This window comes from Erinaceus europaeus, chromosome 19 (assembly GCF_950295315.1).
Source record: "Erinaceus europaeus chromosome 19, mEriEur2.1, whole genome shotgun sequence".
Taxonomy (NCBI): domain Eukaryota; kingdom Metazoa; phylum Chordata; class Mammalia; order Eulipotyphla; family Erinaceidae; genus Erinaceus; species Erinaceus europaeus.
In genome coordinates, this window is record NC_080180.1 from 22,404,097 (window position 1) to 22,431,671 (window position 27,575).

Genomic DNA, 27,575 nt, shown 5'->3' on the forward strand with positions numbered 1-27,575 from the left:
CAAGAATCTTTATGGAGTGCAGAAGTTGGAAGGTCTGGCTTCTGTAATTGCTTCTCTACTGGACATGGGCATTAACAGGTTGATCCGTACCCCCAGCCTGTTTCTATCTTTCCCTAATGTGGTAGGGCTCTGGAAGGTGGGTTTCCAGGACACATTGTTGAAGTTGTTTGCCCAGGGAAGTCAAGTTGGCGTCATGGTAGCGACTGCAAATTGGTGGCTGAAAAGTACTAAGATATAAAGCAGAATAATTTGTTTAATAATCAGGAACCTAAAGGTAAGAGTATAACAGGTGAAATCTGGGGTCTTCTTGTAGGAAGGAGCTAGGAAGTTTATTTTAGTTTTATTCCAAGGTGCTACCTTTGGCTTCCTAGACATGTAACTACAACTTTAAAAACATTTGTAAAAATAGGTTTATAGACACCCAAAGATACTTCACTTGGTTGGGCAAGTGACTTGCCAAGCATGTGGAACAGGTTCAAGGCCCAGTACTACATGTATGCCACAACACTAGGCAAAACTTCTGTGCTGTGGTGTCTCTCTTCATCTCCCTTTCTTTATGGCATGAAAAGAATGAGGGAAAAGTCAGCCCAGCAACAATGTCATCTTGTGTGGAGGTCCCAGTACTTATCAAATAGTTATTATGAAGATTAAATTGAGCAATGTTCCTACAGTATCTAGCCCATAATAAGCTACCAGCAAATTATTACCAATCAGGAAAAAGAAAATAAGCACTGAAAATGAATCCTCTAATTGAAAACTAATAACATTAGCAGGAGTTTCAGAGAAGTCATGAGGATATACATCCCAATGACGTAGGCTGAAGAGGAAATGGGAGGAGAGATGAGCAAGAAGTCAAGGAACTTGTTATTATAGATTAGTGATGGCAGAGGGGAAGTAGCAATTGAGCATAATGCTGCTTCTCCCAGATTTTTGTTTCATAGATGAGGAACTGATACACTACCAAACTCTGGGGAGCAACTAGAGAAGAACTAATCTACAATACAAGGAGTGTGCAAAGGAAGAGGGGTGGAGGGTCAGGTGGTAGGGCAATGGGTTAAGTGCATATGGTGCCAAGCGCAAAGACCAGCCTAAGGATCCCGGTTTGAGCCCCTGGCTCCCCACCTGCAGGGGGGTCGCTTCACAAGAGGTCAAGCAGGTCTGCAGGTGTCTATCTTTCTCTCCCCCTCTCTGTCTTCTCCTCCTCTCTCCATTTCTCTCTGTCCTATCCAACAACAATGACATCAGTAATAACAACAACAAGGGCAACAAAAGGGGGGGAAGCGAATTAAAAAAAAAAAGGAAGATGGGTGTTTTGGGCATGATGGCATAGGAACTTTGGCAGTGGTCACATACATAGTTGTAAAACTATTCCCACTCCTCCAGTTTTTAATGTGTCGTGAAACTATTTAACCAAAGTTAAATCAATAAAAATAAATAAAGCACAGGGGGTTGGGTGGTGGTGTACCTGGTTAATCGCACATATCACCATGCACAAGCATCTGGGTTCAAACCCCTGCCCCTCACCTGCAGGAGGGAATGCTTAACAAGAGATGAAGTAGGTCTGCAGGTGTCTGTCTTTCTCTCTCCCACTCTATCTTCCCTCATCTCAATTTCTCTGTCCTGTAAAATAATAATAATAATTAAAAAAGACCCCCAGGAGCAGTGGATTTGTAGTGTTAGCACTGAGCCCCAGAGATAACCCTGGTGGCGATAAAAAATAAATAAGTAAAAATAAAATACAGGAGACAGAGGGAATCATGGATAGGATTAAGAAGAGACTGCTCTATTGCTTCCACTGTCTCTTTCCTATGGTCACTCTTTCCTGATGAATAAAACCACCAGTGTGGCCGTTCTGGAACATAGTCATATAATATATATGGTTCATCTTCCAGCTCGAGTTCCTTTACAAGCTATAAATGGTTCATCTTCCAGCTCGTGTTCCTTTACAAGCCTTCTAAGGATTCCTATTGCCAGTGAAATATTATTCCAATGCCTTCATTCAAGTCCTCCATAATCATGTTTCAACCTGGCTTCACAGTGTTCTCCATCTGAGTTTCCTTGTCCCCTTGGGAGACTCTATAACACAGTTTCTTTTCTCCTCCTCCCTTATTGCTCACCTCTGTCCGATTTTCAAGTCAGTTCTGGTCTTTCTCTCTCTGGAAACTACCTGCTGAAGCACTACACTTTGCAGTGGCCACCTCTGCTTCCCTAAGTCGCCTAAAGCTAAGAGAGAAGTTACAGATCAACCCACAAAGTGATATTTTTTAAATATAAATTCATTTCCACATTTCCTAATCAGACAGAGAAAAAAAAATTCACAAAAATCTGAATTTCTAGTTTCTCTTGAAAAAAAAATCAGAAGATAGGATTGGACTTCAAAACTTGAGGTCTTTAATTTGACCTCTGTACAACATGTATCACTAGAGTGATATTCTAGTTCTCATTAATAGATGAATAAATCTTTTGTTCACATTTTGACCATTTTTTTATTAGTGATTTAACAATGGTTTACAAAAATCACAAGATTACAAGGGTAGAGTTCCTCACCACATCCATCATCATAGATAGTTCTGTGCCCTTCCCGTCCCCCTGGCTTTCTCCTCTTCCTCCCAAGGATAACCACCACAATTTGACATTCTTTTTTTATTATTGAAACAATTTATCAAGGCAAAATAATACAGGTTCATTATGAACAAACTGGACATATCTGAACTGCCATGCAGAGTATATAGTGATTAAGGCTCCATATAGTAGCTGTAGCTCATACTTTGACATTTTTGGTTCTTGCCATTTTTTTTTATTTATTTCTTTATTGGGAGGTTAATGCTTCACAACTGACAGTAAATGCAATAGTTTGTACAAGTATAACATTTCCCAGTTTTCCACATAACAATAAAACCCCCACTAGGTCCTCTGCCATCATGTTTCAGGACCTGAACCCTATCCCACACCCACCTCAGAGTCTTCTACTCTGGTGCAATACACCAACTTAACATCTTTTTTAGAGTTAATGTTTTTTTATATTGCATATGTAAATGAAACCATACAGTTGTTAACTTTCATAGATATGCAGGTCACTTGATAATAAACTATAGCAACAAGAGTACTTGAACAGGGGGTCGGGCTGTAAAGCAGCGGGTTAAGGGTTAAGGGCACGTGGCTCGAAGCTCAAGGACCAAGGATCTGGTTGGAGCACCCAGCTCCCCACCTGCAAGGGGAGTCACTTTGGTGAAGCGGGTCTTCAGGTGTCTTTCTCTCCTCCTCTCTCCATTTCTCTCTGTCCTATCCAACAACAATGACATCAATAACAACAATAATAATAACCACAACAACAATAAAACAACAAGGGCAACAAAAGGGGAAAAAAATAGCCTCCAGGAGCAGTGGATTCGTGGTGCAGGCACCGAGCCCCAGCAACAACCCTGGAGGCAAAAAAAAAAAAAATACTTGAACACAAACACCAAATGAAAGGACTTCAAGATATTTTATATGAAAAGAAGACTAAAAAAAAAAAAGTAACATTAAAAAAGAACTAGAAGGAAAACTAGATCATTTAACGAGACATAAAGGACTGTATGCATGTACAGCTGTTATACATATGTATATGTATACATAACATATACATAAAAAATATGTATATGTTATATACATATAACATATACATATGTGTATATGTTATACATATACACATATAATTTTACGTAAATATATAAACACATTTGAGAGTCTTTCTTAAACTGTACTTATCTCATCATTCCTTTCTCATTTTCTATCAATTTCTTCCTCCCCTCTCATACTTTAAAGTTGTTTCATTTTTTTTAACTGATTTTAATTGACAAGGCCATAGGATAAGGAGTACAGTTCCCACCACCAGAGTTCTGTATCCCATAATGATAAATCTTTAAAAAGAAAAGAAACATCAGAAAATGTGTGAGCACTGGATTCTCATTTCCTCATGGCAAGAGAAGCTGCAGCTGAGAGGAAGCGGTGGCCCTCTAGGCCACGCAGGGTGTGTACCCTTGAGTTTTATTCTTACACTCGTATCACCATGCTTCTGTGCACTTGTGCCTGGGCCCCAGTATCTGAGCTCTTAACCTCAGGTCTAAAACATGCCTTGGCATCTGTGTGCACTATCTGGCAGTTATTTCGCTTGGTGTTTGTCATGTTTCCTTGGAAGTTCCACATATTCCTCCTGTCTTGGATTCCCCGTACTGCCTAGCATGGTGACAGAAGAGCACTTAACGTAGGTAAATGATGATGGTGGTGATGAGAGCCTAGTCAGTCTTTCCTTAGCTAAATCACTACCCAATAAGACCATAGTCACTCCATTTTAAAACAAAATACCAAGGAAAAACTTCCAGGCTTGGGAGATGTCGCTGTGAGTCTCAGATTACTGAATTGAATTTGGCAGATAAGGTTCTGTGTTCAATCCCTAGCATCCCATGTGGTATAGATAGTGATGCTCTGGTTCTCTCTCCCTCCTCTCTCTTTCTCTCTCTCTCTCCCTCATTTTATTATTTCTTCTTTTTTTTTTTTTCCCTCCAGGGTTATCGCTGGAGCTTGGACGAATCCACTGCTCCTGGAGGCCATTTTCTCCCTTTTTGTTGCCCTTGTTGTTTACCGTTGTTATTGCTGTCGTTGTCGTAGGACATAGAGAAATGGAGAGAGGAAGGGAAGACAGAGAGGGGGAGAGAAAGAAGCAGACCTGCTTCACCGCTTGTGAAGCGACTCCCCTGCAGGTGGGGAGCCGGGGGCTCAAACTGGGATCCTTACACCAGTCCTTGCTCTTTGTGCCATGTGTGCTTAACCCACTGCGCTACCACCTGGTCCCATATTATTTATTCTCTAATGATTGAGAGCTATAAAGAGAAAGATAGAAAGAGAGAACAAAGCACTGCTCAGCTCTGGCTTATGGTGGTGCTAGAGATTGAACCTAGGACCTTAAGCCCCAGGCTTAAATCTTTTGCATGGCCACTATGCTATCTTCCCATGTCTGTCTGTCTGTCTGTCTATCTATCTATCTATCTATCTATCCATCTATTTATCTTTATCCCTTATTTTCTCTCTCTTCCTCCCTCTCTACCTTGTATTAATAATATCTTTAAAAAAAAAAAAAAACCAAGCTTCTGTGGGGTCAGAAAAAATTAGCTCACTTAAGAGTGCTGCTTTGCCATGTGCCAGGCTTGAGCCTATCTGCATGGCGTTGTAGTTTCAGTGTTGTGGTCTCTTTCAATCTTGCTCTCTGACTCTCTATCTCTACCTTTAAAATAAAAACTAAAATAATAATAATAATAGGTTAGGGTTAGCATAAGTGTTATGCAAAAGGACTTTCAGGCCTGAAATTCTGATGAACCATGTTCAGTCCCTAACAACACCATAAAACAGAGCTGAGCTGTGCTCCTGTCAATCAATCTCTGTCTCTTTCTCTCTCTCTCTCTCTCTCCCTCTCATTCATAAATGAATAAATTTAGGGTGGGGTAGATAGCATAAAGGTTATGCAAACAGACTCTCATGCCCGAGGCTCAAAAGTTTAATCCCCCGCACCACCATATACCAGAGCTGAGTAGTGCTCTGGTAAAATAAATAAATAAATAAATCTTTAAAAAGAGGGGAGTCGGGCGGTAGCACAGCGGGTTAAGCACATGTAGCGCAAAGCGGAGGGACTGGCTTAAGGATCCCGGTTCTAGCCCCCGGCTCCCCCCACCTGCAGGGGAGTCTCTTCACAAAGGTGAAGCAGGTCTGCAGGTGTCAATCTTTCTCTCCCCCTCTCTGTCTTCCCCTCCTCTCTCCATTTCTCTCTGTCCTATCCAACAACAACGACATCAATAATAACTACAACAATAAAAACAACAGTGGCAACAAAAGGAGATAAATGAATATTTTTTTAAAAGCTCAGAGACAGAGACACCTGCAGCTCTGCTTCACCACACACAAAGCTTTCCCCCTGCAGGGGGAAAAGCAATCAAACCAGAAGGACAACTTGGTAAGTCTTGGATTGGAAGGCCCTTCAGCTGTTTGAAAACCCCTCTATTGAGGAGGGAGGGAGGAGTTGGGGGGGGAAGGGAGGAGAGGGTGGGGAGGCGGTGGGGATAGGGTGGGGAGGGGAGGAGCTGGAAGCAAGCACTTAGTTGTGTTGGCACAGCCAGAAAACTTGGTTTCCAGGCCCAGCTGTGTTGTTGACACGCAGTCTCGGCATTGTCACGTCAGGTAGCCCTGGGTCCGAGGTTCGGCGGCCCGCGCCTCCTCACTCGGACCCTTTTCCCGCGGACCCGCTGCGACTCCCTCCCCCGTCGGTAGGTGGCTGCACACAGGTCCGGTCGCATGTTTCAGCCTGAAATGAAATGAGATCTTTCTTAGTAGCAGAAGAGTAAGCTTTATCCCAATCGGTAAAATGTCACCTAAGCCAGCTCAGTTGAACCTCTAATTGGGAGGGGATCGTGGGATGCTATTATAAAAGTGTAAAATAATTAAAGATTATTGGCATGCTAAAAAAAATCAGAATATGTGCTCGATTAACAAAATTCTTGTGAATGAGATTAAGGGAAAATTAAACTTTCTATGGACTTCTGTGTTACTTAAAATTAAAATTTAGAAAGTGATGTGTATTTGTATGTTATGAAAGATAAAAGGTGAAAATCACTTGAGGAAACACGGGGTGTTAATAACGAAATGAGGAGGCGGCTGCTGATGCTTCCCATTTTAGTCCCTCAACCCTCGTGAGCTTTTTAATGAGCGCGATTTACTTTCTCCAATAGAGAAATCTGTTTTAAGAAATAACTTAAATCCCCTCCCCACCAGACCCAACAACTTCACTTCCTAAAGCAAAGAGCTTACATGGGAAAAGTAGTTTACTTCTCAATTAAATCTATATACGGTTCAGACGGCTTCAGACAGATATTTTCGCAAGCGGGAAATATAATGTCTGCTCCGGTATACATAATAGTTCTTGCTACTAAGTCACTTGATTAGAATATTTTCATTTAAAAATTATAGATGGTTTCACCGAAAGAGTTTCTAAAACGCAATCAGTCGTTGGGCGGGAAGGCACTGCTCTAGCACCGCCCCCCTCACGTGACCTTCGTGACGTAAGGCGCCATCTTAGGCGTCGCCTCACAGAAGAAACTACATCTCCCAGAATCCTCGTGCCCTGTGTCGTGCTGGCACTTTTACTGGTCGAGTCTTAGAACCGAGCCTGTAGCCGGGCGCCATCTTTGACGCTGGCAGTCCTGGTTCTCCTGTGCTGTTGCTGTGTGGACGGCGGGCGGCAGCGGCTAAGAAAGAAGAAAGACGTGGCAGCAGGCGGGAACCCGGGATAGTGTCGTCGGTTCGGTAAAGTTTCTGTTTTCTGGTAACTAGACCCGCTTGTTGGTTCCCAGGTGTCTTGGAGCCGGAGAGGTGGGGGAGAGGGCGAGGGGAGTGGCTGCGGCCTAAGCCGGGAGGGAGACGGGTCGTGCGGCGCCGCAGTGACGACCCCCTGTCGCCAGCCCCGGCCCGCGGGGCCGGGAGCCCGAGGCTCCCGCTCACTGTCGCCGTCCCCCTCTCCCCACCCCCACCGCTGCACCCCACCGCCAAGGCGCCTGCTCCGTCGCAGCCGCCCCCCCACATCCGGTGCGGGCCGGGCCGTGGGATCCCGGGGAAACCTGCTCCCCGCGCGCGAGCCGCTCCGGGCGAGCCGACTTCCCAGTGGAGCGCCCGCCCCGCACTGCCCGGGTCCAGACCGAGTGCCAAGAGCTGAATTTACCTCCTCTCGTTCCTCTCCAGGGTCCCACTACTTGGGCGATTCTCTCAAAGCCACCGACCTTAACCCGGTATCCTCCACCCCTCCCGCCCCCTAATCACACTCCTGTCCCGGCCCCGAGCATCGGAGTCAAGAGCCTCGGGGACACTTCGGGTCTCCCAGTAGGACCGATGAGAGCGTAATGAAGAACGCCCCCTAGGCCCCCTTAGTCGGTGCGGAATCCTATGGGGAAGGCCGGTTATTCTTGGCGTCTGCCAGACCTTGGCTCTGGGACCTTGAGCAGCAGGCGGTGGTAGCGATGCTCTGGAGGGTGGATGTGTGCGGGTGCTGGGACAAGGGGAGCTGGAAACCCGCAAGGCTCCGGGGAGCTTTGAAGCTCACAGTTCAGTTTGAGCTGCTCATATGGTGAGCCAGCTTATGAAATCCTCACGGGTCATAAAGCTGCTCCAGTCCAAGCGTTTCTGAAAACTAATCATGGCTTAACCAATTGAAAATGCAATTCGTAGCTCGCTTTTGATTTTACTCTCAAACGCATTTTCCCCCCAGCCGCCTGCATTTAAAAAGAAAAAGTGTATTACTTTTAGAACTGAAAGGGCTCAGATAGCACTTGCTGTTAATGACCAGTATGTGGAGTCTGATTTAGCTGTTCAGAATTGACATTTGGGTTTTATTGGAAGTCTGTCCTCAGTGATGAATGTTGAATGATGCACTATGTTTTTGTTTACATGAAATTTCTGGAAAATTATCATTTTAGGGTTTAGGGGGGGAAATCTTGCTCTTATAAGGCCCATGAACATGTTTTAAAAGCTGAAGGCACTTGACGCATATCATAGTTCTTGTTGAAGCAGAAAGAACATTGGGCCTGGAATTTGGAAGACCTGACTTGCTAGTTGCTACTGACTCTTGGAAAGTGGGCCTTCTTTCTCTCTCTCTTTTTTGTTTTTCTATTTTTTTTTTCCTGTAACATGAGCTCAAATTTGAATTCAGAGCTCAGAAAGTTGGAAGGGACCTTACAGCCCTCTAAGAAAGAGTTTGGGAATGTACTTCATTGCTGTCAGTTTTTCTCTAAAAATAACCTGGCCTGGAAGTCCTTGGTCCAAAGGGAATTTGATTCCCCATAGAAATTGCAGGGAAGTGAATGCACGTAGAGAGGAGCAGCTGTATTCCTGCTGGAGTAGGAAATCCACTAACAGATTCTGGGACGCATTTTGGAGGCATAAAGAGAATGAGCATATGTTCCTTAAGTGTACCAGTTTCCACACACTCTCCTGGCAGAAGATCCACTGCGCTTAGTGGAGCTGGCATTTTGGGGTGTGTTTCTATTCATTCTAATACAGAGGAAGATGATGTGGTAGAGGGAAAGATGGTGGCAGAAGGAATGAGTAAAGAGGCAAAACTGCCTGCCAAAAAGAAAAGAAAGAAGGGTTTACGAATTAAAGGTAAAAGGCGACGAAAGAAACTGATTCTCGCCAAAAAGTTCAGTAAAGATTTGGGAACTGGGAGACCTGTTACAGATGCCCCTGCTTTGTTAACTTCCAACTCTCCTGAGCAAGATGAAGAAAGTCTTTTTGATGGCAATATAGAAAAACAGATTTATCTACCCAGTACTAGAGCCAAGACCTCCATCGTGTGGCACTTCTTCCATGTTGACCCCCAGTACACCTGGCGGGCTATTTGTAACCTGTGTGAGAAAAGTGTTAGCAGGGGCAAACCAGGCAGCCATCTGGGAACATCTACTCTCCAACGACATCTGCAGGCAAGGCATTCACCTCACTGGGCTCGGGCCAACAAATACGGAGTCACTAGCGGGGAAGAGGATTTTTCTTTGGAACTGCCTTTGTCTCCCTCTTCTGCTGGAAGCAGTGGAAGTTTTGAATATATCCCAGCTGATCCGCTGGATGATGGTAGAGTGGGTAAGAAGCGTGATAAGTCAGTATCTGATGCCCTGAGGGCAGAGAGAGGAAGATTTCTCATCAAAAGTAATATTGTCAAGCATGCCTTAATTCCTGGAGCAAGAGCCAAGACATCTGCAGTTTGGAATTTTTTTTATACTGATCCTCAGCACATCTCAAGAGCCGTCTGTAATATATGTAAAAGGAGTGTGAGCCGGGGGAGACCAGGCTCGCACTTAGGAACCTCAACACTTCAGCGACACCTGCAGGCCACGCATCCCATCCATTGGGCTGTGGCCAACAAAGACAGTGGTGCAGCTGGAAATGGATTTGATGAGACTGACACCGAGAGAAGTGATCTCTTGAGTGATCCTTTGCATGGCGATAAGTCCACGGGCAGCCAAGATTTAACAGTTGAAGACCTTAGTGACTCTGATTCAGATGAACCTCATGTGTCGGAAGTTGAACACAGTAGGTCTGAGAGTCCCGTTCCTGTTGCCGAGCAAGATGCTGTAATGCACATACAGGAGAAAGAAACAACTCATTGTGAAAATTCAGTCTCAAGTCGGATAAATCAGGCCGTTATTCAGATGATTGTGGAGGATATGCATCCTTACAACTACTTTTCAACACCAGCCTTTCAACGGTTTATGCAGATTGTGGCCCCTGACTATAGGTTGCCATCTGAGACGTACTTTTTCACCAAGGCCGTACCTCAGTTGTATGACTGGGTCAGAGAAAAGGTGTTCTTAACTTTAGAGAATGTTCAGAGCCAAAAGATCCACCTGACTGTAGACATGTGGACCCATGACCCCTGCACTGACTATTTTATTGTGACTGTACACTGGGTCTCTTTGGAAACACCGTCTTCTAGTAATGGCAAGATCCCCGATTTCAGAAAGTCAGCAGTGCTTTGTGTAACAGGTTTGGCCAAAGACTGTTTGCCAACCAACATTTTACAAGAATTAAATGACCAGATCGGTCTGTGGCTTTCTCCTAATTTCCTCATCCCTACCTTCATTGTTTCTGACAGCTCTTCTCATGTGGTACATGCGATCAAAGATGGTGGTTTCACACATGTGCCATGCTTCCTGCACTGTTTAAATATAATCATTCAAGACTTTTTCTGTGAACACAAAAGCATTGAGAATATGTTAGTGGCTGCTAGGAAAACTTGTCATCATTTTAGTCATTCCGTTAAAGCCCGTCAGATCCTTCAAGAATTTCAAAATGATCACCAACTTCCGTGGAAGGACTTGAAGCAAGATGAAGCCGGCCACTGGATTTCTACCTTCTATATGTTGAAATGGCTGTTGGAACATTGCTATTCAGTTCACCATAGTCTTGGTAGAGCCAGCGGAGTTGTACTCACCTCCCTTCAGTGGACTCTAATGACTTACGTTTGTGACATTCTTAAGCCATTTGAGGAAGTAACTCAGAAAGTGAGTGTGAAGACCACAGGACTGAATCAGGTGCTACCCCTAATCCATCATCTACTCCTTTCCCTGCAGAAACTTAGAGAAAATTTTCACGGCAGAGGCATTACTCAGGCCCTCAACCTGGTGGACAGTTTATCTCTCAGACTTGAAACGGACACACTACTAAGTACCATGCTCAAGTCCAAGCCCTGTATCTTGGCTACTTTGTTAGATCCTTGCTTTAAAAACAGTTTGGAGGAATTTTTCCCTCAAGGTGCCGATTTAGAAATGTATAAGCAGATTCTTGCAGAAGAAGTTTGTAGTTACATGGACTCTCCACCAGAGGTTTGCCATCTCGCAACTTCAGAATCTTCTGGTTCCTTTACTATTGGAGGCACTGATTCACTTACCTCATCTATAAGAGAAGGCACTTCCAGTTCAGGGTCTATGGAGAACTCAGTTATAAATGTTGCCATAACAAACAAAAGCTTCATGCTTCCCTCTGCTATAGCGCTAGTGGATGAATATTTCAAAGAGAAGTATACAGAGATCTCAGGAGGTGGTGACCCTTTCATTTACTGGCAAAGGAAGGGGAGCATATGGCCGGCTTTGACCCAAGTTGCCATTCAGTATCTAAGTTGCCCCATTTGTAGTTGGCAAGCTGAGTGTACCTTTACTACAAATAGTTACTTTCATCCAAAGCAAATCATGAGCCTGGACTTTGACAATATAGAACAACTGATGTTTCTGAAAATGAACTTGAAAAATGTTAACTATGATTATTCCACATTGGTTTTAAGTTTGGGTCCTGAGAATGAAGTTGTTCAAAGTAATGAAAAAGAAGTATCTTAATTTCTTTTTTTTTCTCCATGCAAAATGAACAACAGTTTATTACTATGTTACTTTATCCTAATTGCTATAGCTGTTATATATAGTTATGCTGACCTAGGAATGAACCGAGGGAAACCTGAAAAATGCAAAAAAGGCTGAAAATTCCTTAGAGGCATTATAATGTTGATAAAGTGAAGATTATCTTTCAAGAATTCAAGCAACTAAATAAAGCAGTCAAATTTTGGTTTATAATCAGTTGAGGGGACAAAGGGTTTCATTTTTTTTTTTTAAGCTTGATTTTTTTTGTGTGGGTTTTGTTTTTTTTTTTTGTTAAAAATATAGTGCAGCATTGAAAGACTATTGCTATATCTGCATGATTGATTGGATTAGTAATTGGTGTTAAGTGGAGTTTTTTCCCAGTGTGGGAAATTTGTTCTAAAACCAGAGAAATTGAGGAGGGGAGGAAGGTAGATTGGTATGTTTTTTCCCTCCTCTATTATTCATTTCTTCTTAAACTCTAATGCGTTGGCAAAATAATAATAATAATCATGAAATTATATTTGAACATTTCTATTTACCTCCTCATACTGGTCAGCTTTATAAAATTTTCAACTTACTGAATGTGAGAGTTATTATATTCAAAGTTGGATCTGTATAAAGGGGGTACATTAGAGAATAGTTGGGAAAATTACTTTTTTGTCTTGGAACTGGTTTTTTCCCCCTCCTTTACAAAGTAGTATAAAAACAGTATAGAAATTATATAGGTACTTTTATATGATTTATGAGTAAATAACAATAAAAAGTTCATAAAAATTGAGAAAGATTGGGGATTGCTATGAACACACTTTGTGAAACTCAGTATTTCGTGAACATTTTCTTTAATTTCAAATCGTATTAAATGTCTTTTAAAAAATAGACTGAATGATCCATAATAATATATTAATCATGAGATTGGTTTGATCTCTAATCTTAACTAAAAATAAGCGATCAATATTTTTTGTGTGTTAGGAATCATTGTCTCACTGCTAAAATGAGATGATTGATCTCAGCGATCCTTAATGTCCATTTCCACTCTGAAAATATTTCTTTGAATTGAGTGGAAGGCCAGAAAAATGATGACTTTTAGTAAAGTCTATTAAAAGTTTCAGACTGAATAACTAATGTAAGATCCCAATTTTTCCTTTTTTTCATTTTAGATTTGGGGATATTCCCTGCCCAAAAATTTCCTGGAAAATTGACTAGTATTAAGTGTGAGTAAAAGGTGTCCACTTTTTTTTTAAGTTTTGATTTTAGTTTGTCTTGGATAGTATTTGGCAAAATTTAGCCTAGAAATTATGTAGTATTTATTATATGAGAATCAAAATTGCTTTGTTACTGGGCTGGTTTCAAAATTTAGAAATCATTTCTATGTATCAAAAGAGTTTTTTTGTTGGTTTTTTTTTTTTTAATTCTTAAATGGTAAATGTACCATTGTGAAGTTAAATTTCAGCCCCAAAAGTTCACCCTTTTACTGACTGAAGTAAATGGATAATTCCAAAGTCTTTACTTGTAGCCACCACAACTAAAGAATTTGCAGCTAGGCTGCATAAGCAAGCCTTTGCAGGGCAGATTCTGACTGGCAGGCCAGTGACCCTGGTGTTGCTGTGAAGAAGAACAAAGTCGTTCTTCAGAAGCTCTCTGTATTCTGACAGCGCCAGGTCAGGATGGCTATAATGCTGCTGTGCCTTCTCCAGCTTGCTGCACCCCTCTGTAGTTATTCTATAACTGTACGTTTCTATCTTTTTTGGTTGAACACTCCCTGAAGATGATAAAGATGATTATGATACTCATGCGTCCATATTACACACATTGACAGATGTGTATGGATTTCTGTTGATTTTATTTGTGGGCTGGGCAAAATTTCGTATAATATATTATGGTACTTTAGCATATGAGAAAGTTCACTATTTTTATAATGAACCCAAATCGAAAGACTTTTATAGTCTGTTTTAAAAGGGAAAACTTACCCAAATGTTTTATTTCTACACATTTGTGTATATATATATGTGTATGTGTGTATGAACCAGTTAGTATGTATGTATATTATATACAGAAAACACTATATTTTTTACATACAATTATGCTTTTGTTATACAGATAATAAAGATGGGGGAAGGTTTCTGTTTTTTTCTTAATAGGTGAAGAAATCTTGAAGACCAGAAATTGGATCTTATTGAATTTTGGTGTTCTTTTTCCTTTTTTTATTCTTTTTCTTTTCTTTTGATTTTTTTTTTTCTTTTTTAATGTTCGACTATGGAAGATGGATTTTTTATTTTTAAGTAATCCTTTGAATCTCAAGTTCATCTTCAAATGAACTTGTTCTTGTTTGTATTTTTGAGGAGATAACTAACACTAGCTGTCTCCAGTCTGGCAAAGGTTATTGGAATGGACTTAATCTCCCAGTAGTTGGGAAATGTTCTAAAAACACGTCCTGTGTTTGAATTGTGGCTGAGAGGTTTCCTTGGCAATGTGAGAAGGAAAATTCTTTCTGCCTCATTATTATTAATTCATGGATTGAGTGTTGGTTCGACCTACAGGCGTAATAGATTGGAACTCAGTGAAGACACAGACGTTCCTGTTGAGAGCAACCAGCTAATGTAAGTGGGAGTGAATTTATATTCTCATTAAAGGAGTGAAATTTTTTTCAATTAATTAATTTTCCAGGATCAGTAAGAAAGTAGACGGCGTCGGTAAGATACCTTTCCTGCACTTACCTGTGTCAAGTTTTTAGTTTTGAGATGCAAACATCCCTTTCTGTGTATCTGTGTATGATGTACATGCACATTATAGAAAAGACCAGAAGAGGGAGTTGGGCAGTAGCGCAGCGGGTTAAGCACACATAGCGCAAAGCGTGAGAACCAGCATAAGGACCAGCATAAAGATCCCAGTTCGAGCCCCCGGCTCCCCACCTGCAGGGGAGTCGCTTCACAGGCAGTGAAGCAGGTGTCTGTCTTTCTCTCCCGCTCTCTCCATTTCTCTCTGTCCTGTCTAACAACGACAACATCAATAACAACAACAGTAATAACTGCAACAACAATGATAAAACATGGGCAACAGAAAGGGAAAAAAATAAATAAATTTTTTTAAAAGAAATGTTAAAAAAGAATGAATAAATAAATATTTTTTAAAAAAAGAATAGTACTTTTCTATATGAAATGTTTTACCCTCAAATCAATTGTCAGGTTTTTTGTGTAGATTTTTAATGCTGCTTTTTTCTTAGATCCCATTTACTCCTGAACTCTCGATTCTGTTGATCTATCTACACATTCTTTTGCCAGTGCTGTATTTAAATGTTAGATTTTGATGATTTTTTTTATTATTATCTTAATTTATTTGCTGGATTGAGATAGCCAGAAGTTGAGATGGAAGGGGGGGATAAGAGATGGTGACACCTGCAGCCCTGCTTCACCACTTGGAAAGCTTCCCCCTGCAGGTGGGAACTGGGGGGCTGGAGCCCAGGTCCTTGGACATTGTAACATGTGCGCTCAACCAGGCTGGCCACGACCCAGCCCCCAAATGTTAAATTTCATATCGACTAAAATAACTGCGGGCTCTTCCTTCCTTAATGGAATTTTTATTTTTTTCTAGTTATCCTGAAATGTACAGTCAAGTTCCTATAATCTTTGAACAGGACTTTGGCTTGAATTGCATTCAGTATACACGTATTTGGAAATGGAAACTTTTGCTTAACACCTATGCTAGACTCTTGAATAGTGCTGGGAGACTGTGTGCTCCCCTCATAAGCCAAGAGTGTTTTATGTTCTTTCATGTCCTGATGTTTCCTGTGCCTAAGGACATTCTTTGTAAATTGAGTTTTTATCGGGAATATGTATTACAAATTAGCTTTTTAAGAACCATTCTAACTTAAAAATTCCCTTATTTATTTTTTTTGAAATCTTAAAATGCTACTTCTGTTTGCTTTGTTTGTTTGCTTGCATGCTTGTTTGTTTCTGATACAGAGAGGGAGAAAGAAACCACACCACAGAAGTTTTCCCATCCATGTGCAGGGTTTTTTGTTTGTTTATTCCCCCACCACCTTTCCTCTGTTAATGCAGTGGAATTTCCTAATGCGAAACCATTCTCTGACCTGACACAGACCTTTTGGGTCATGTGATGTTTCTCTTTTGCTGTATACTGTGATTCAATCTGCTAAATGCCTTATCTGTGCTATCAAATCAGATACTAAGGCAGTTGTTAAAAACAGTGAATTGTTGTATAATAAGCCTTTTTTCCTTCCTCTTTTTTGTTTTTAAGATTTGTTTATTAATAAGAGAACGGGAACAAATGAACCCAGAGCAACACTCTGGCATAATGTGCTGCTGCTGATTGAACTTGGGACCTCATGTTTGAGAATCTAGCGCTATCCATGGCACCACTTCCTGGGCCACTTTTTTTTTTTTTTTTTTTACCAGAGCACTGCCCAGTTCTGACTTAGGGTGGTACGGAACATTGGAGCCTCAGGCATGGAAGCTTTTGCACAACGATTATGCTCCTCAGATTTGAGTTAGTTAGTTAGTTTTTCAAATTACCATTTGGTCCTGTTTTTAAAATTCCCATTTAGTGGGTCAGTAAGTTGCTATTAAATTTAACCGTCCCATCAATGGTAGACCAATCTTGGTTGTAGTTTTTTTGTTTTTTTTTTTAGTGATCTAATGTTGATTTACAATATTAGGAGATAACAGGGGTGTAATCCCACCACCAGAGTTCTGTATCCCCGTTCCTTCCATTGGAAACTTCAGTCATTCTCCCAAGGTCACAGATAAGGGTTGACCATTATTTCTGTAACTATCTGTATTTATGTTTTCTTTTTACTTTTTGTGTGTGTGTGTGTGTGTGTGTTCCTGCTTTCTCTTCTTTCCTGAGTCACACCTATACCTGTAATACTTCTGAATGTTCTTCCTTTTTCCCCTTTTCTCTCTGGGTCCTGAGGGAATTGGAGTTCAAAGCCTACTGTTCATCTCCCTCTAACATTTATTTTCCACTGGGAGTATGGACCAAAATTCTTTATGGGGTGCAGAAGTTGGAATGTGTGGCTTCTATAATTGCTTCTGTTTTGCCCTAGCGGGGTAGGGCTGTAGGTAGGTGAGACTCCAGGACACATTGGTGAGGTCATCGGCCCAGGGAAGTCAGGATGGAATTATAGTAGCATATGCAACTTAGTGGCTGAATGGCAATAATATATAAAGCGGAACAAAATGTTTGATAAACAGGCACCATAAAGTAGGAACAGAGCAGATGAGAAAAGGGATCTTAGGGTGGATAGAGGCTAGGAAGTCTTTTAGGTATGTTCCTAGTAGCCCATGGTTTTAGTAATTTGTGCTTGAACTTGACAGCTAACATACAGGTGGACTTAAAAATATTGTCTGGGGGGTGGGGTAGATAGCATAATAGTTATGCAAAGACTCTCTCATGACTGAGGCTCCAAAGTCCCAGGTTCAGTCCCCTGCACCACATAAGCCAGAGCTGATAAGTGCTCTGGTAAAAAAAGTGTGTGTGTGTGTGTGTGTGTGTGTGTGTGTGTGTGTGTGGTAGCGCAGCGGGTTAAGCGCACGTGGCACAAAGCTCAAGGACCGGCATGAGAACCCTGGTTCAAGCCCCCGGCTCCCCACCTGCAGGGGAGTCACTTCACAGGCGGTGAAGCAGGTCTGCAGGTGTCTATCTTTCTATCCCCCTCTCTGTCTTCCCCTCCTCTCCATTTCTTTCTGTCCTAGCCAACAATGACGACATCATAACAACAATAATAACTACAACAACAATGAAAACAACAAGGGCAACAAAAAGGAAATAAATTTAAAAAAAAAAGTCTAAAAAGAAAGACCATAGCCTGAAGCTTCTGAGCACTAAGCCTTGCTTGTGTGCATGGCAACGCAGGCGCACTATCCAGGTGAGCTGTTTCACCAGCCTTTTCTCATCATTTAATTCTTTTCTTTTGTTTTATGTACTTTCTTTTTCTTTTTTTTCTTTTTCAATTGCCACCATGGTTAACACTGGAGCTCAGTGCCTACACTATAAATCCACTACTCCTGGTGGCCTTTTTTCTCTTCTCTTCCTTGTGATTTCTTCCTTTTTATTTTATTTGATAGGATAGAGAGAAATTAAAAGGAGAGACAGACAAGACAGACATCTGCAGACCTGCTTCACCACTAGGTGAAGCTTCCCTCATACAAATGGGGACTGGGGGCTTGAACTAGGGTCCTTGCACATAGTGATGTCTGCACTCAACCGGATATGCATTATTACTGCCCAGTCCCTGGTTTTATTGTTGAATTTCAAGTGTTTTGCTTGTTTATTTGTTTTGAATGTTCTTTACTGGTTACACATTTTGTAAGGACTATTCTCTTGGTCTGTAACTTTTTTTTTCCTCCCAAGATTTGTGAGAAAGAGAACCGGACATCTGACATACACTGTGGCAGCGATAGAAGTCAAGACTTCATGTCTGCAAGTTCAGTACTCCCAGGCCGCTAACTTGTCTTTCCATCTTTTTTTCTTTTCGATTTCTCCCTCGTTCCCTCCCTCCCTCCTTTCCTTCCTTCCTTCCTTCCTTCCTTCCTTCCTTCCTTCCTTTTTTGTTTTTCAGTGTGACTTATTTTCCCGTTTGTTGCCCTTCTTTTTTATTGTTGTTATTGATATTGTTGTTAGATAGGACAGAGAGAAATGGAGAGAGGAGGGGAAGACAGAGAAGGTGAGAAAAAGACAGACACCTGCAGACCTATTTCACTGCCTGTGGAGTGACTCCCCTGCAGGTGGGGAGCCGGGGACTCGAACTGGGATCCTTATTGCCAGTCCTTGCGCTTTGCGCCACATGCGCTTAACCCACTGCGTTACCGCCTGACTCCCATTTTCTTATAGTTTTATAGTGTTTGCACTATTTTAATCTGTGATTCATTTTAGCCTTTTGGAAGATGTATGCTCACCTCAGGTCTTACTTTGTGTATGGATATCCATTTGTTATAACATCATTTGTTAGACATTAACTAGAACTGCTTTCTCTGTTAAAACTGCCTTTGTATTTTCCAAGCTAATTGACTGTTTGTAAACTGTACTAGTTTCCCAGGGTTTCTATAACAAAGTCTCAGAACAGGGTGATCAGAAAGAGTCTTTAGTTTTCAGGAATATAGATTTAGCAAGTATCTTCTGTAAAATAATCTGCCCTACTAATAATTTGAAATATAGTCAAATTGGCAGTATTTAATTTAGTTTTATGCGACAGCAGTGTAACAGATGCCATGGAGAATGTAAAAGAAAGAAGGACGTGCTTGACTCTAATAAAAACTATATCAGAGGTGAGGATGTGCAGGACTTGTATAAGAATATAATGTTCATAAGATGCTGTATAAACTAGCACTTCTTAGTACTTTAAATTTTGTTTTTAACAAAATGACTTCTTTAGATAAGGTGTTCTGGAGGAAATTGGAAGAATTTGCCTGAAATATTTTTATTCCATGTCTCATTTTAGGGTTACATTTTAAAGACGACTTCTGTGATTGAGTTGTCTTTTAGAAGATTAAATCCATTTCAAGAGGACTTGGAGCTGGTCCTCGCCTTGAGGAAGCAGTGGCTTGTTTTCAAGTAGCCACTTCTGATTTGAGGATCTACCCAGCATGCCTAATCAAGGAGAAGATTGCTATTTCTTTTTCTATTCTACATGTACCAAAGTAAGAATTATATATCTACTTTTATTTCATGTGTTTTCTCTTACCTTTTTGTAAATATTGATTTACTATGCGAGCTATCAAAGCACTGTTTCACTCTGGCATACTATTGTGCTGGAGCTTGAAGTTGCAGCTTTTGAAGCCCAAGTTGGTGCTCAGTCAGGCTGGGTACCTGCCATTCCCATGTGATGCCAGGACTTGAACTTGGCCTGCACATCAGAGACCTACCTGCTGAGCTACCTCTCTGTCTCCTCCCCGTTCTGCATGATTCAGTTAAATGTGCCTGCTGTTTCTGTTCCCTTATCACTAATAGTGTAAGTGTATATATTGTTACAAAAACTCTTAAATCTCCTCGGTGCTGCTTTTTATTTCATATGAGATTAGAGTTTCACAAGAGAAACTTGCAGTGTTGGGGATTAAACTGGAAGCCAGCCTCAGGCATACCTGTTAAACTTATCTTTCCAGCTGCTTAAGTGATAAGTTTTCAGCAAAGCTCTAATTGTAAATGTAGCAATATCTGGAGCAGTAGCATTTTGTTTGAAGTAAAGTTTATAGTGGAGTATATGAAGGAGTTATACTGAAGTCCTAACCTATTCACTTCTGATTTCCCCACCAAAAGCTACTTAAACAACTTGGGTTACAGTCTTGAATATGAACTGCAAAATATTTTTTTTATATAGTATCTCTTACTTGCATTGTCTTCTTACTCATTGTTAGGTGAACTGAAAGTTGCTATCAAGAAATGAAAAGTAGGAAGCTCACATTGTTTCTTGTTCATCTTGAAGCTTTTTTTTTTTTTTTTTTAACCAGAGCACTGCTCTTAAGCTGTTCCTTGTGCTTTGCACCATGTGCACTTAACCTGCTGCACTACCGCCTGACTCCCAAGACATAATGTTTTTTTAAGAGCTTCCTTAGTGCTTTGGCACAGTGGATAAAGCACTAGTCTCTCAAGCAGGAGGTCCCAACTTCAATCCTGGCAGCACGTGTACCAGAGTGATGTCTGGGTTCTTTCTCTCTCTCCTATCTTTCAAAGAAAGAAAGAGAGAGAGAGAGAGAAAGAAAGAGAAAAAGAAAGCTTTAGATGGTTATGCAAAGAGATTCTCATGCCTGAGGCTTGAGAATCACCTGTTTGAGCCCCCGGCTCCCCACCTGCAGGGGAGTCACTTCACAGGAGGTGAAGCAGGTCTGCGGGTGTCTGTCTTTCTCTCCCCCTCTCTGTCTTCCCCTCCTCTCTCCATTTCTCTCTGTCCTATCCAACAACAACAGCATCAATAGCAACAGTAATAACCACAACAATGTTAAACAACAAGGGCAACAAAAGGGAAAATATATATATATATTAAAAAAACATTATGTCTGGAAGTCAGGCGGTAGCACAGCAGGGTAAACACACGTGGCACACAAAGCACAAAGACTGGCATAAGGATCCTGGTTTGAGCCCCCTGCTCCCCACCTGCAGGGGAATTGCTTCACAAGCGGTGAAGCAGGTCTGCAGGTATCTTTCTCTCCCCCCCGTCTTCCCCTCCTCTCTCTATTTCTCTCTGTCCCAACAATGACAACCTCAGTAACAATAATAACTGCAACAATAAAAAACATATCTGCAATCTATTTTGGCACTATAGTTAGTTCTTTTCTGCATTATTCTCTATGTTTACAGGGTGACAGCTGTCCGTTCCGTCACTGTGAAGCTGCACTAGGAAATGAAACTGTTTGCACATTATGGCAAGAAGGACGCTGTTTTCGACAAGTGTGCAGATTTCGGCACATGGAAATTGATGTGAGTTTTCAGTTTGAATTGTTACAGCTTGGTAAATGAAGGACGTCACCTATCATCTTCTGAATACTTTTTTTTTTTCCATTTTGTTGCCCTTGTTGTTGTTATTATTGCTGCTATTGTTGTTGAATAAGACATAGAGAAATCAAGAGAGGAGGGGAAGACAGAGGTGGGGAAAAGATAGACACCTGCAGACCTGCTTGCGAAGCAACCTTCCTGCAGGTGGGGAGTTGGGGCTTGAACTGGGATCCTTGCACTGGTCCTTACACTTTGCACCAGGTGCACTTACCCCGCTGCACTGCCACCTGGTCCCTTTCTATATACTTTGGTGACCACTTCTTACAAACAAGAACTTTGTCCAACATACAACCACTGAAATTAGAAAGCTAATACATACTCATCTGTCAACTCATTCACATTTTGCATTTTGTCCCATTTAACATCTGCAGCATGGTTTCACTGCTCACAAAGCTTCCCCCCTGCAGGTGGGGGGATAGAAGGCTTCGACCTGGATCCTTGAGCACTGTAATGTGTGCTCATAACCAGGTATGCCACCACCTGGCCTCTGCCCTTTTTCCAAGAAAGAGTGAATCCAGAAACTTTTGCATGTAGTTTTCTTTTTTTTTTAAATTTTTTTTTATTCCCTTTTGTTCCCTTGTTTTTTATTGTTGTAGTCGTTGTTAGATAGGACAGAGAGAAACGGAGAGAGGAGGGGAAGACAGAGAGTGGGAGAGAAAGACAGACACCTGCAGACCTGCTTCACCGCCTGTGAAACGACTTCCCTGCAGGTAGAGCTGGGGCTCAAACCGGGATCCTTACGCCAGTCCTTGTGCTTTGCGCCACATGCGCTTAACCCGCTGTGCTGCCGCCCGACTCCCTGCATGTAGTTTTCATGATTCTTTAATCTCAATTATTAGTAGGTTGCTCATTTTTTCCTTGCCTCTCACTGATGTTGGCAGTTACGGGAGTGAGAGGTCAGTTATTTTATAGAATGTCTCTCAGTTTGGGTTGTCCTGTACTTCCTCCGGGTTGGGGTTGGTGTGTCTGGCTGGAATAGCCCAGAAGCTATCTTCTCAAGCATACTGTTAGGTGGCATACAGGTATAACTAAGCAATTACTGGATGTTGTTAACTTTGATTGCTCGATGGGTCTGCCAGATTACATCACAATAAAGTTTTCTGTTGTATTTTATGGGGAGGTTCTCTGTAATTATCCCACTTCAGTTGAAACTTTCAGTTACTTGTTTTTATGTGGTTTGTTTTGTTTTTGCTATTCGGGTTATTGTAAGGGCTCAGTGTCCACACAGCTCCACTATTTTTCATGCCTTTCTTTCCTTTCATCATCATTATTTGTAAAGGAGCGAGACGGAGGAGAGACTCCTACAGCACTGCCCAGGAGGCTTCTTCCCTTGGGTGTTTTTTAAGTTCTCTTAGTTTTCTAGCATTAGAAGATGCCTCAAGATTCCAGGAACCATCACCCATTCTTCCTCTTTCTCTCTCTCTCTCTCTGTTGTTATTCCCACCAGGATTATTGTTAGGGCTTAGTGCTATTGAATCCACCGCTCTCAGTGGCCATTTTTTCCACCTTTTTTTTTTTCCTTCTGTTTTGACAGGACAGTGAAAAATTGAGAGGGGAGTAGAGATAGAGAGGAAGTGTAAAAGATAAGACAGTTGCAGATCTGCTTCTCCACTTGAGAAGCACACTTTCCCATATCCACAGGTGGGGAGTGGGGACTCAAACCCAGGTCCCTGCACATGTTCTTATGTGTGTTTACAGGTGCACCACCTCCCGGCCCCTAAGACTCCAGGGCTTGAGTCCAGGTCCTTGCTCATGATAGCATGTAGGCTCTCCCAATGAGCTACCAGTCAACTCTGTGGATTCCTCCTTTGGCCAGAACTTGTTTTCAGTCAGTCAACAAGCACTTTGCTGTCTGACCTAACAGGTTCAGCCTGTACTTTTCTTTCAATTACTGGCAGATTTTGATCTTTATCCTTTTTGATACATTTAAGGATTTTTAAATTGTATTTATTTCTCTGGACTGTGATGGGACCTATATTGAACCTGGAGCTAAAGCCACAGGCATGTTGCAAAAACTATCATGTTGCTTCACCATAATTTTTTTTTTTTTTACTATTTATCCCCTTTTGTTGCCTTTGTTTTATTGTTATAGTTATTATTGTTGTTGATGTCGTCATTGTTGTATAGGACAGAGAGGAGGGGAAGACAGAGGAGGAGAGAAAGATAGACAACTGCAGACCTGCTTCACCGCCTGTGAAGCGACTCCCCTACAGGTGGGGAGCTGGGGGCTTGAACCGGGATCCTAAGGCTGGTCCTTGTGCTTTGTACCACCTGCGCTTAACCTGCTGCGCTATAGCTCGACTCCCTGTAGTGATAATTTCTTTGCATTATTTCTTTAAATTAGTAATGATGAGAAACCCAAGAAACGAAAGGTTATTAGCCAGATGTTACTTTTCAGAAGTGTTTATCTGTCCAGGCCCTCCCTCCACCCAGTTGACTCTTCATGTGCATATGCGTGTGCATGTGTGTGTGTACAAATCACAGTCTTATAACTTGAAGAATTTTCATAAGTAAATGTACTTACTGGGCCAGCTACCAAGTCAATAAGTGGGAATTTAGAACTGTAAATAAAGTTTGAGATCACTTTGCAACCTGTATTTGACAAGTACATGTGTCCTGTGCACTGTTTCATGTAACCACTTTTCCTCCAGTTCAGAATCATCTCGTGTGCATCAAATTCTTGTATGAATTTATCCAGAGAGGAAATAACTGAATTAGTGTAAATCACATTTCAATCTTTGTTTTACCTATTACAGAAAAAACGCAGTGAGATTCCTTGTTACTGGGAAAATCAGCCAATGGGATGTCAAAAACTAAACTGTGCTTTCCATCACAACAGAGGACGCTATGTTGATGGACTTTTCCTACCTCCGAGCAAAAGTAAGAGCTATTTTTAATTTTAAAAGGATAGTTATTATAGGGCTGGGGAGCTAGCATAATGGTTATGCAAAAGACCTTCATGCCTAAGGCTCTGAGCTCTCAGGTACGACTCTGCTCTGGTGAAGAAGAAGAAAAGAAAAAAAAAAAAAACAAGTTAATATATAATGAGCGTCCACTATATACCATATACAAAGTACTTTATGTGTGTTGCTTTCTTTTTTTAATTTTCATCTCCAGGGTTATCACTGGGGCCTGGTGCCTACACTACAAATTCACTACTCCTGGAGGCTATTTTTCCCCCCATTTCGTTGCCCTTGTTATTGCTGCTGTTGTCGATAGGACAGAGAGAAGTTGAGAGAGGAGGAGAATACAGGGAAGGGGAGAGAAAGATAAGACACCTACAGACCTGCTTCATCGCGTGTGAAGCAAACTCCCTGCAGGTGGGGAGCCGGTGGCTCGAACTGGAATCCTTATACCGGTCCTTGCACTTTATGCCATGTGCATTTAACCCTCTGCACTACCGCCTGGCCTCCGTATATTGCTTTCTTTAGTCATGGGAGAAATCAGTGTTATTTCCATTTTCCAGATAGGGGACTGAACTTAATTAAAGTTAAATGACTTGTATACTGTCATTAACCTGTAGTCAACCATGATTAAAACTTTTAAAAAGTCATGCCTTGGTATGACAGATGGCTAGTTTGCTGCATTTTCCATCTTATTATCAGATTCAGTGATGCTTTCAAAAGAAACTTCATTCTCTAGACCAGAGGTTGGCAAGTCTGACCATCTCACTATTTTATTAGAAAGAAGCCACCCATGCCATGGCAATTCATTTGCATATTTCCTAAAGCCAGATTTTGTGCTTTATTACAGAGTTGTATATTTCAGACAGTTCTACAGAAACTAGCATATATCATACACTTCTTTACTGAAATACTGGGTTGTGGGAAAAGTCATGGCATTTTTTTTCATTGCTTTAGGCCATAATCTAAACTAAAACTTAGATCCTACCAAAAATTAGTACTGACCTCCAAGGTTCCTTTTCAAGTAATATTCTAAGGAAGCGATCAGCTTTTTAAAAGAGATTGAGACTGGACAGCTCTGTATCTTTACTTGTAAAGTAAAGATTATTTCTGGTTTTGTATAAAAAATGTTATCTACTATCTTAAAGCAACTTTGTCCAGGGCAGGAGGAAAGCATCACAAGTAGTGAGGCAGGGCTATAGGTGTGTCTGTGTCTCTCCCTCTATATTCCATTTCCTTTCAATTTCTGCATATCAAATATAAAAATTTAAAATTAATTTTTAATAAAATTAAGTAATTTGGTCTAAGTGGTCGATCGCTTGGTAGAGCATACATGTTAATAGTGTATAAGGGGGAGTCAGGCAGTAGCACAGCAGGTTAAGCGCAGGTGGCACAAGCACAAGGACCGAAGTAAGGATCCCAGTTCGAGCCCCCGGCTCCCCTCCTGCAAGGGAGTCGCTTCACAAATCCTGAAGCAGGTCTGCAGGTGTCTGTCTTCCTCTCCCCCTTCTCTGTCTTCCCCTCCTTTCTACATTTCCCTCTGTCCTATCTAACTACAACAATAAAAACAACAAGGGCAACAAAAGGAGGTAAATAAATAAATATTTTTTAAAAAAATAGTGCATAAGCATCTAGGTTCAAGTCCCTGGTCCCCATCTGCAAGAGGGAAGCTTCACAAGCAGTGCTGCAGGTCTCTTTCTCCCTAACTCCCACTTCTGCTCAGTTTTTCTGTCTCTATCCAATGCATAATAAAAAAAATCAGTATGTACATAATAATAATAATGAAAAAGCAACACTCAAAGGCTGGAGATCTTCTTTGTTGCATACAGTTATGGGTGTTAGTGATAGAACCCAGGATTTTGTATAAATGTAAACTGCTGCATTCTACCCCTGAGCCACCCTTGTGACCTACACTGTTAGCATGCTGCTTTACTGAAAACAGCTAGAATTTCAGTTTGAAATTAAATGTCTAGAGTTTGGGGGGGAAATTAATTCACTCTCCATTTCCTTTTTTAAAAGATAGTTTATTTAAGGGGGCTGGGCAGTGGCACACCGGGTTAAGCGCACATAGTATGATATGCAAGGACCCCAGTTCAAGTTCCCCCTGCTCCTCACATGCAGGGAGGTCGCTTCACAAGTGAAGCAGATCTGCAGGTGTCTGTTTACTTATTTATTTGATAGAGACAAATTGAGAGGAGAAGGTTAAGATAGGGAGAGAGACCCCTACCTGTAGCACTGCTTCACTGATTTCAAGGTTTCCCCCTTGCAGACGGGGACTGGGAGCTTGAACCTAGGTTTTTGTGCTTTGTGACTTGTGCACTGAACTGGGTGCATTCTTTCGCCCCTATTTCCTTTTAAGGGCACTCTGTAAGTTTGTCTATATACAGTGAAGACTAAGTATTAGCTAGAAGCTACATTTCCCCCTGTGAATTGAGGCTGAGGAAAATGGGGAAACTAGGTAAAAAGAAAGAAATGCTTAGAATGGACTACACCACACTTAAAGATGGTTGGGGGATTTTGAATTGGGACTCTGTCTTCTGTTTTTCATTTGTGGCTAACTTTGTATGTCTAGCTGTGTTGCCCACTGTGCCTGAGTCAACAGAAGAGGAAGTGAAGTCTAGCCAGCTCACAGTTCAACAGAGCAAATTGTCTGTCCAGTCGAATCCCTCCCCCCAGCTGCGAAGTGTTATGAAAGTGGAAAGCTCGGAAAATGTTCCTAGCCCCACACATCCACCAGTTGTTATCAATGCTGCAGATGATGATGAAGACGATGATGGTGAGTTGCAGCTCTTTATGGCCCATAAGTCATTAGAGCCACTGAGTGAATTAGAAGCCGGATTAAAGCCGTTAGCATGTTCTAATTGTAAAATTGCCTTAAATGTTGATATGTAGATCAGTTTTCTGAGGAAGGTGATGAATCCAAAGCGCCTCTCCTGCAACCACCACCTGAAGTTCATAATGGATTACGGGTGACGTCTGCCTGGAAACCTGGAGTCAGCTTAAAGCAAGGTAAAAAGAACCTATCTTGACTGAGAGAGAACTCAACCGGACAGGACACCTGCCATTCCATGTACACGGCCCAGATTCAAGCCCCAGTACCACATGAGAGTGCTGTGACGCTGGAGGAAGCTCTTTACGCCCTGTCTGTCTCTGTCTCTCTCTGAAAAAGTCGGGCTACCCCAAGAACAATAAATTGTCATATATAATGATGCTGCAAAAAATACAGCAAGTGGGGCCAGGTGGTGGTGCA

General features: G+C 41.6%; 3 protein-coding genes across 5 annotated transcripts in view; all 3 read left to right on the forward strand.

Annotated features, from left to right (window-relative positions):
* The first annotated feature begins 7,945 nt into the window (after positions 1–7,945).
* On the forward strand, positions 7,946–13,078 carry ZBED6 (zinc finger BED-type containing 6). Its single transcript, XM_007522121.3, has one exon. The coding sequence runs from the start codon at positions 8,877–8,879 to the stop codon at positions 11,898–11,900; it is 3,024 nt and encodes a 1,007-aa protein (XP_007522183.2). The 5' UTR covers positions 7,946–8,876; the 3' UTR covers positions 11,901–13,078.
* Positions 13,079–13,582: 504 nt separating this feature from the next.
* On the forward strand, positions 13,583–13,681 carry LOC132534611 (uncharacterized). Its single transcript, XM_060178629.1, has one exon. The coding sequence runs from the start codon at positions 13,583–13,585 to the stop codon at positions 13,679–13,681; it is 99 nt and encodes a 32-aa protein (XP_060034612.1).
* Positions 13,682–19,436: 5,755 nt separating this feature from the next.
* Positions 19,437–27,575, forward strand: part of ZC3H11A (zinc finger CCCH-type containing 11A) — a 29,621-nt gene continuing 21,482 nt past the window's right edge. For all 3 annotated transcript variants that reach the window (XR_009546325.1, XM_007522122.3, XM_060178628.1), the window contains exons 1-5: positions 19,437–19,573; positions 21,228–21,347; positions 24,179–24,302; positions 26,898–27,101; positions 27,218–27,334. Coding sequence is in view for 2 of the 3 variants with exons in the window: in XM_007522122.3 (XP_007522184.1) it covers positions 19,520–19,573; positions 21,228–21,347; positions 24,179–24,302; positions 26,898–27,101; positions 27,218–27,334 (619 nt within the window). In the remaining variant the exon portion in view is untranslated. The remainder of the gene's footprint in view (positions 19,574–21,227; positions 21,348–24,178; positions 24,303–26,897; positions 27,102–27,217; positions 27,335–27,575) is intronic.

Coding starts and splice junctions, on each gene's coding strand:
- ZBED6 (XM_007522121.3), top strand. CDS start 8,877: ATGCACGTAGAGAGGAGCAGCTGTATTCCTGCTGGAGTAGGAAATCCA.
- LOC132534611 (XM_060178629.1), top strand. CDS start 13,583: ATGGCTATAATGCTGCTGTGCCTTCTCCAGCTTGCTGCACCCCTCTGT.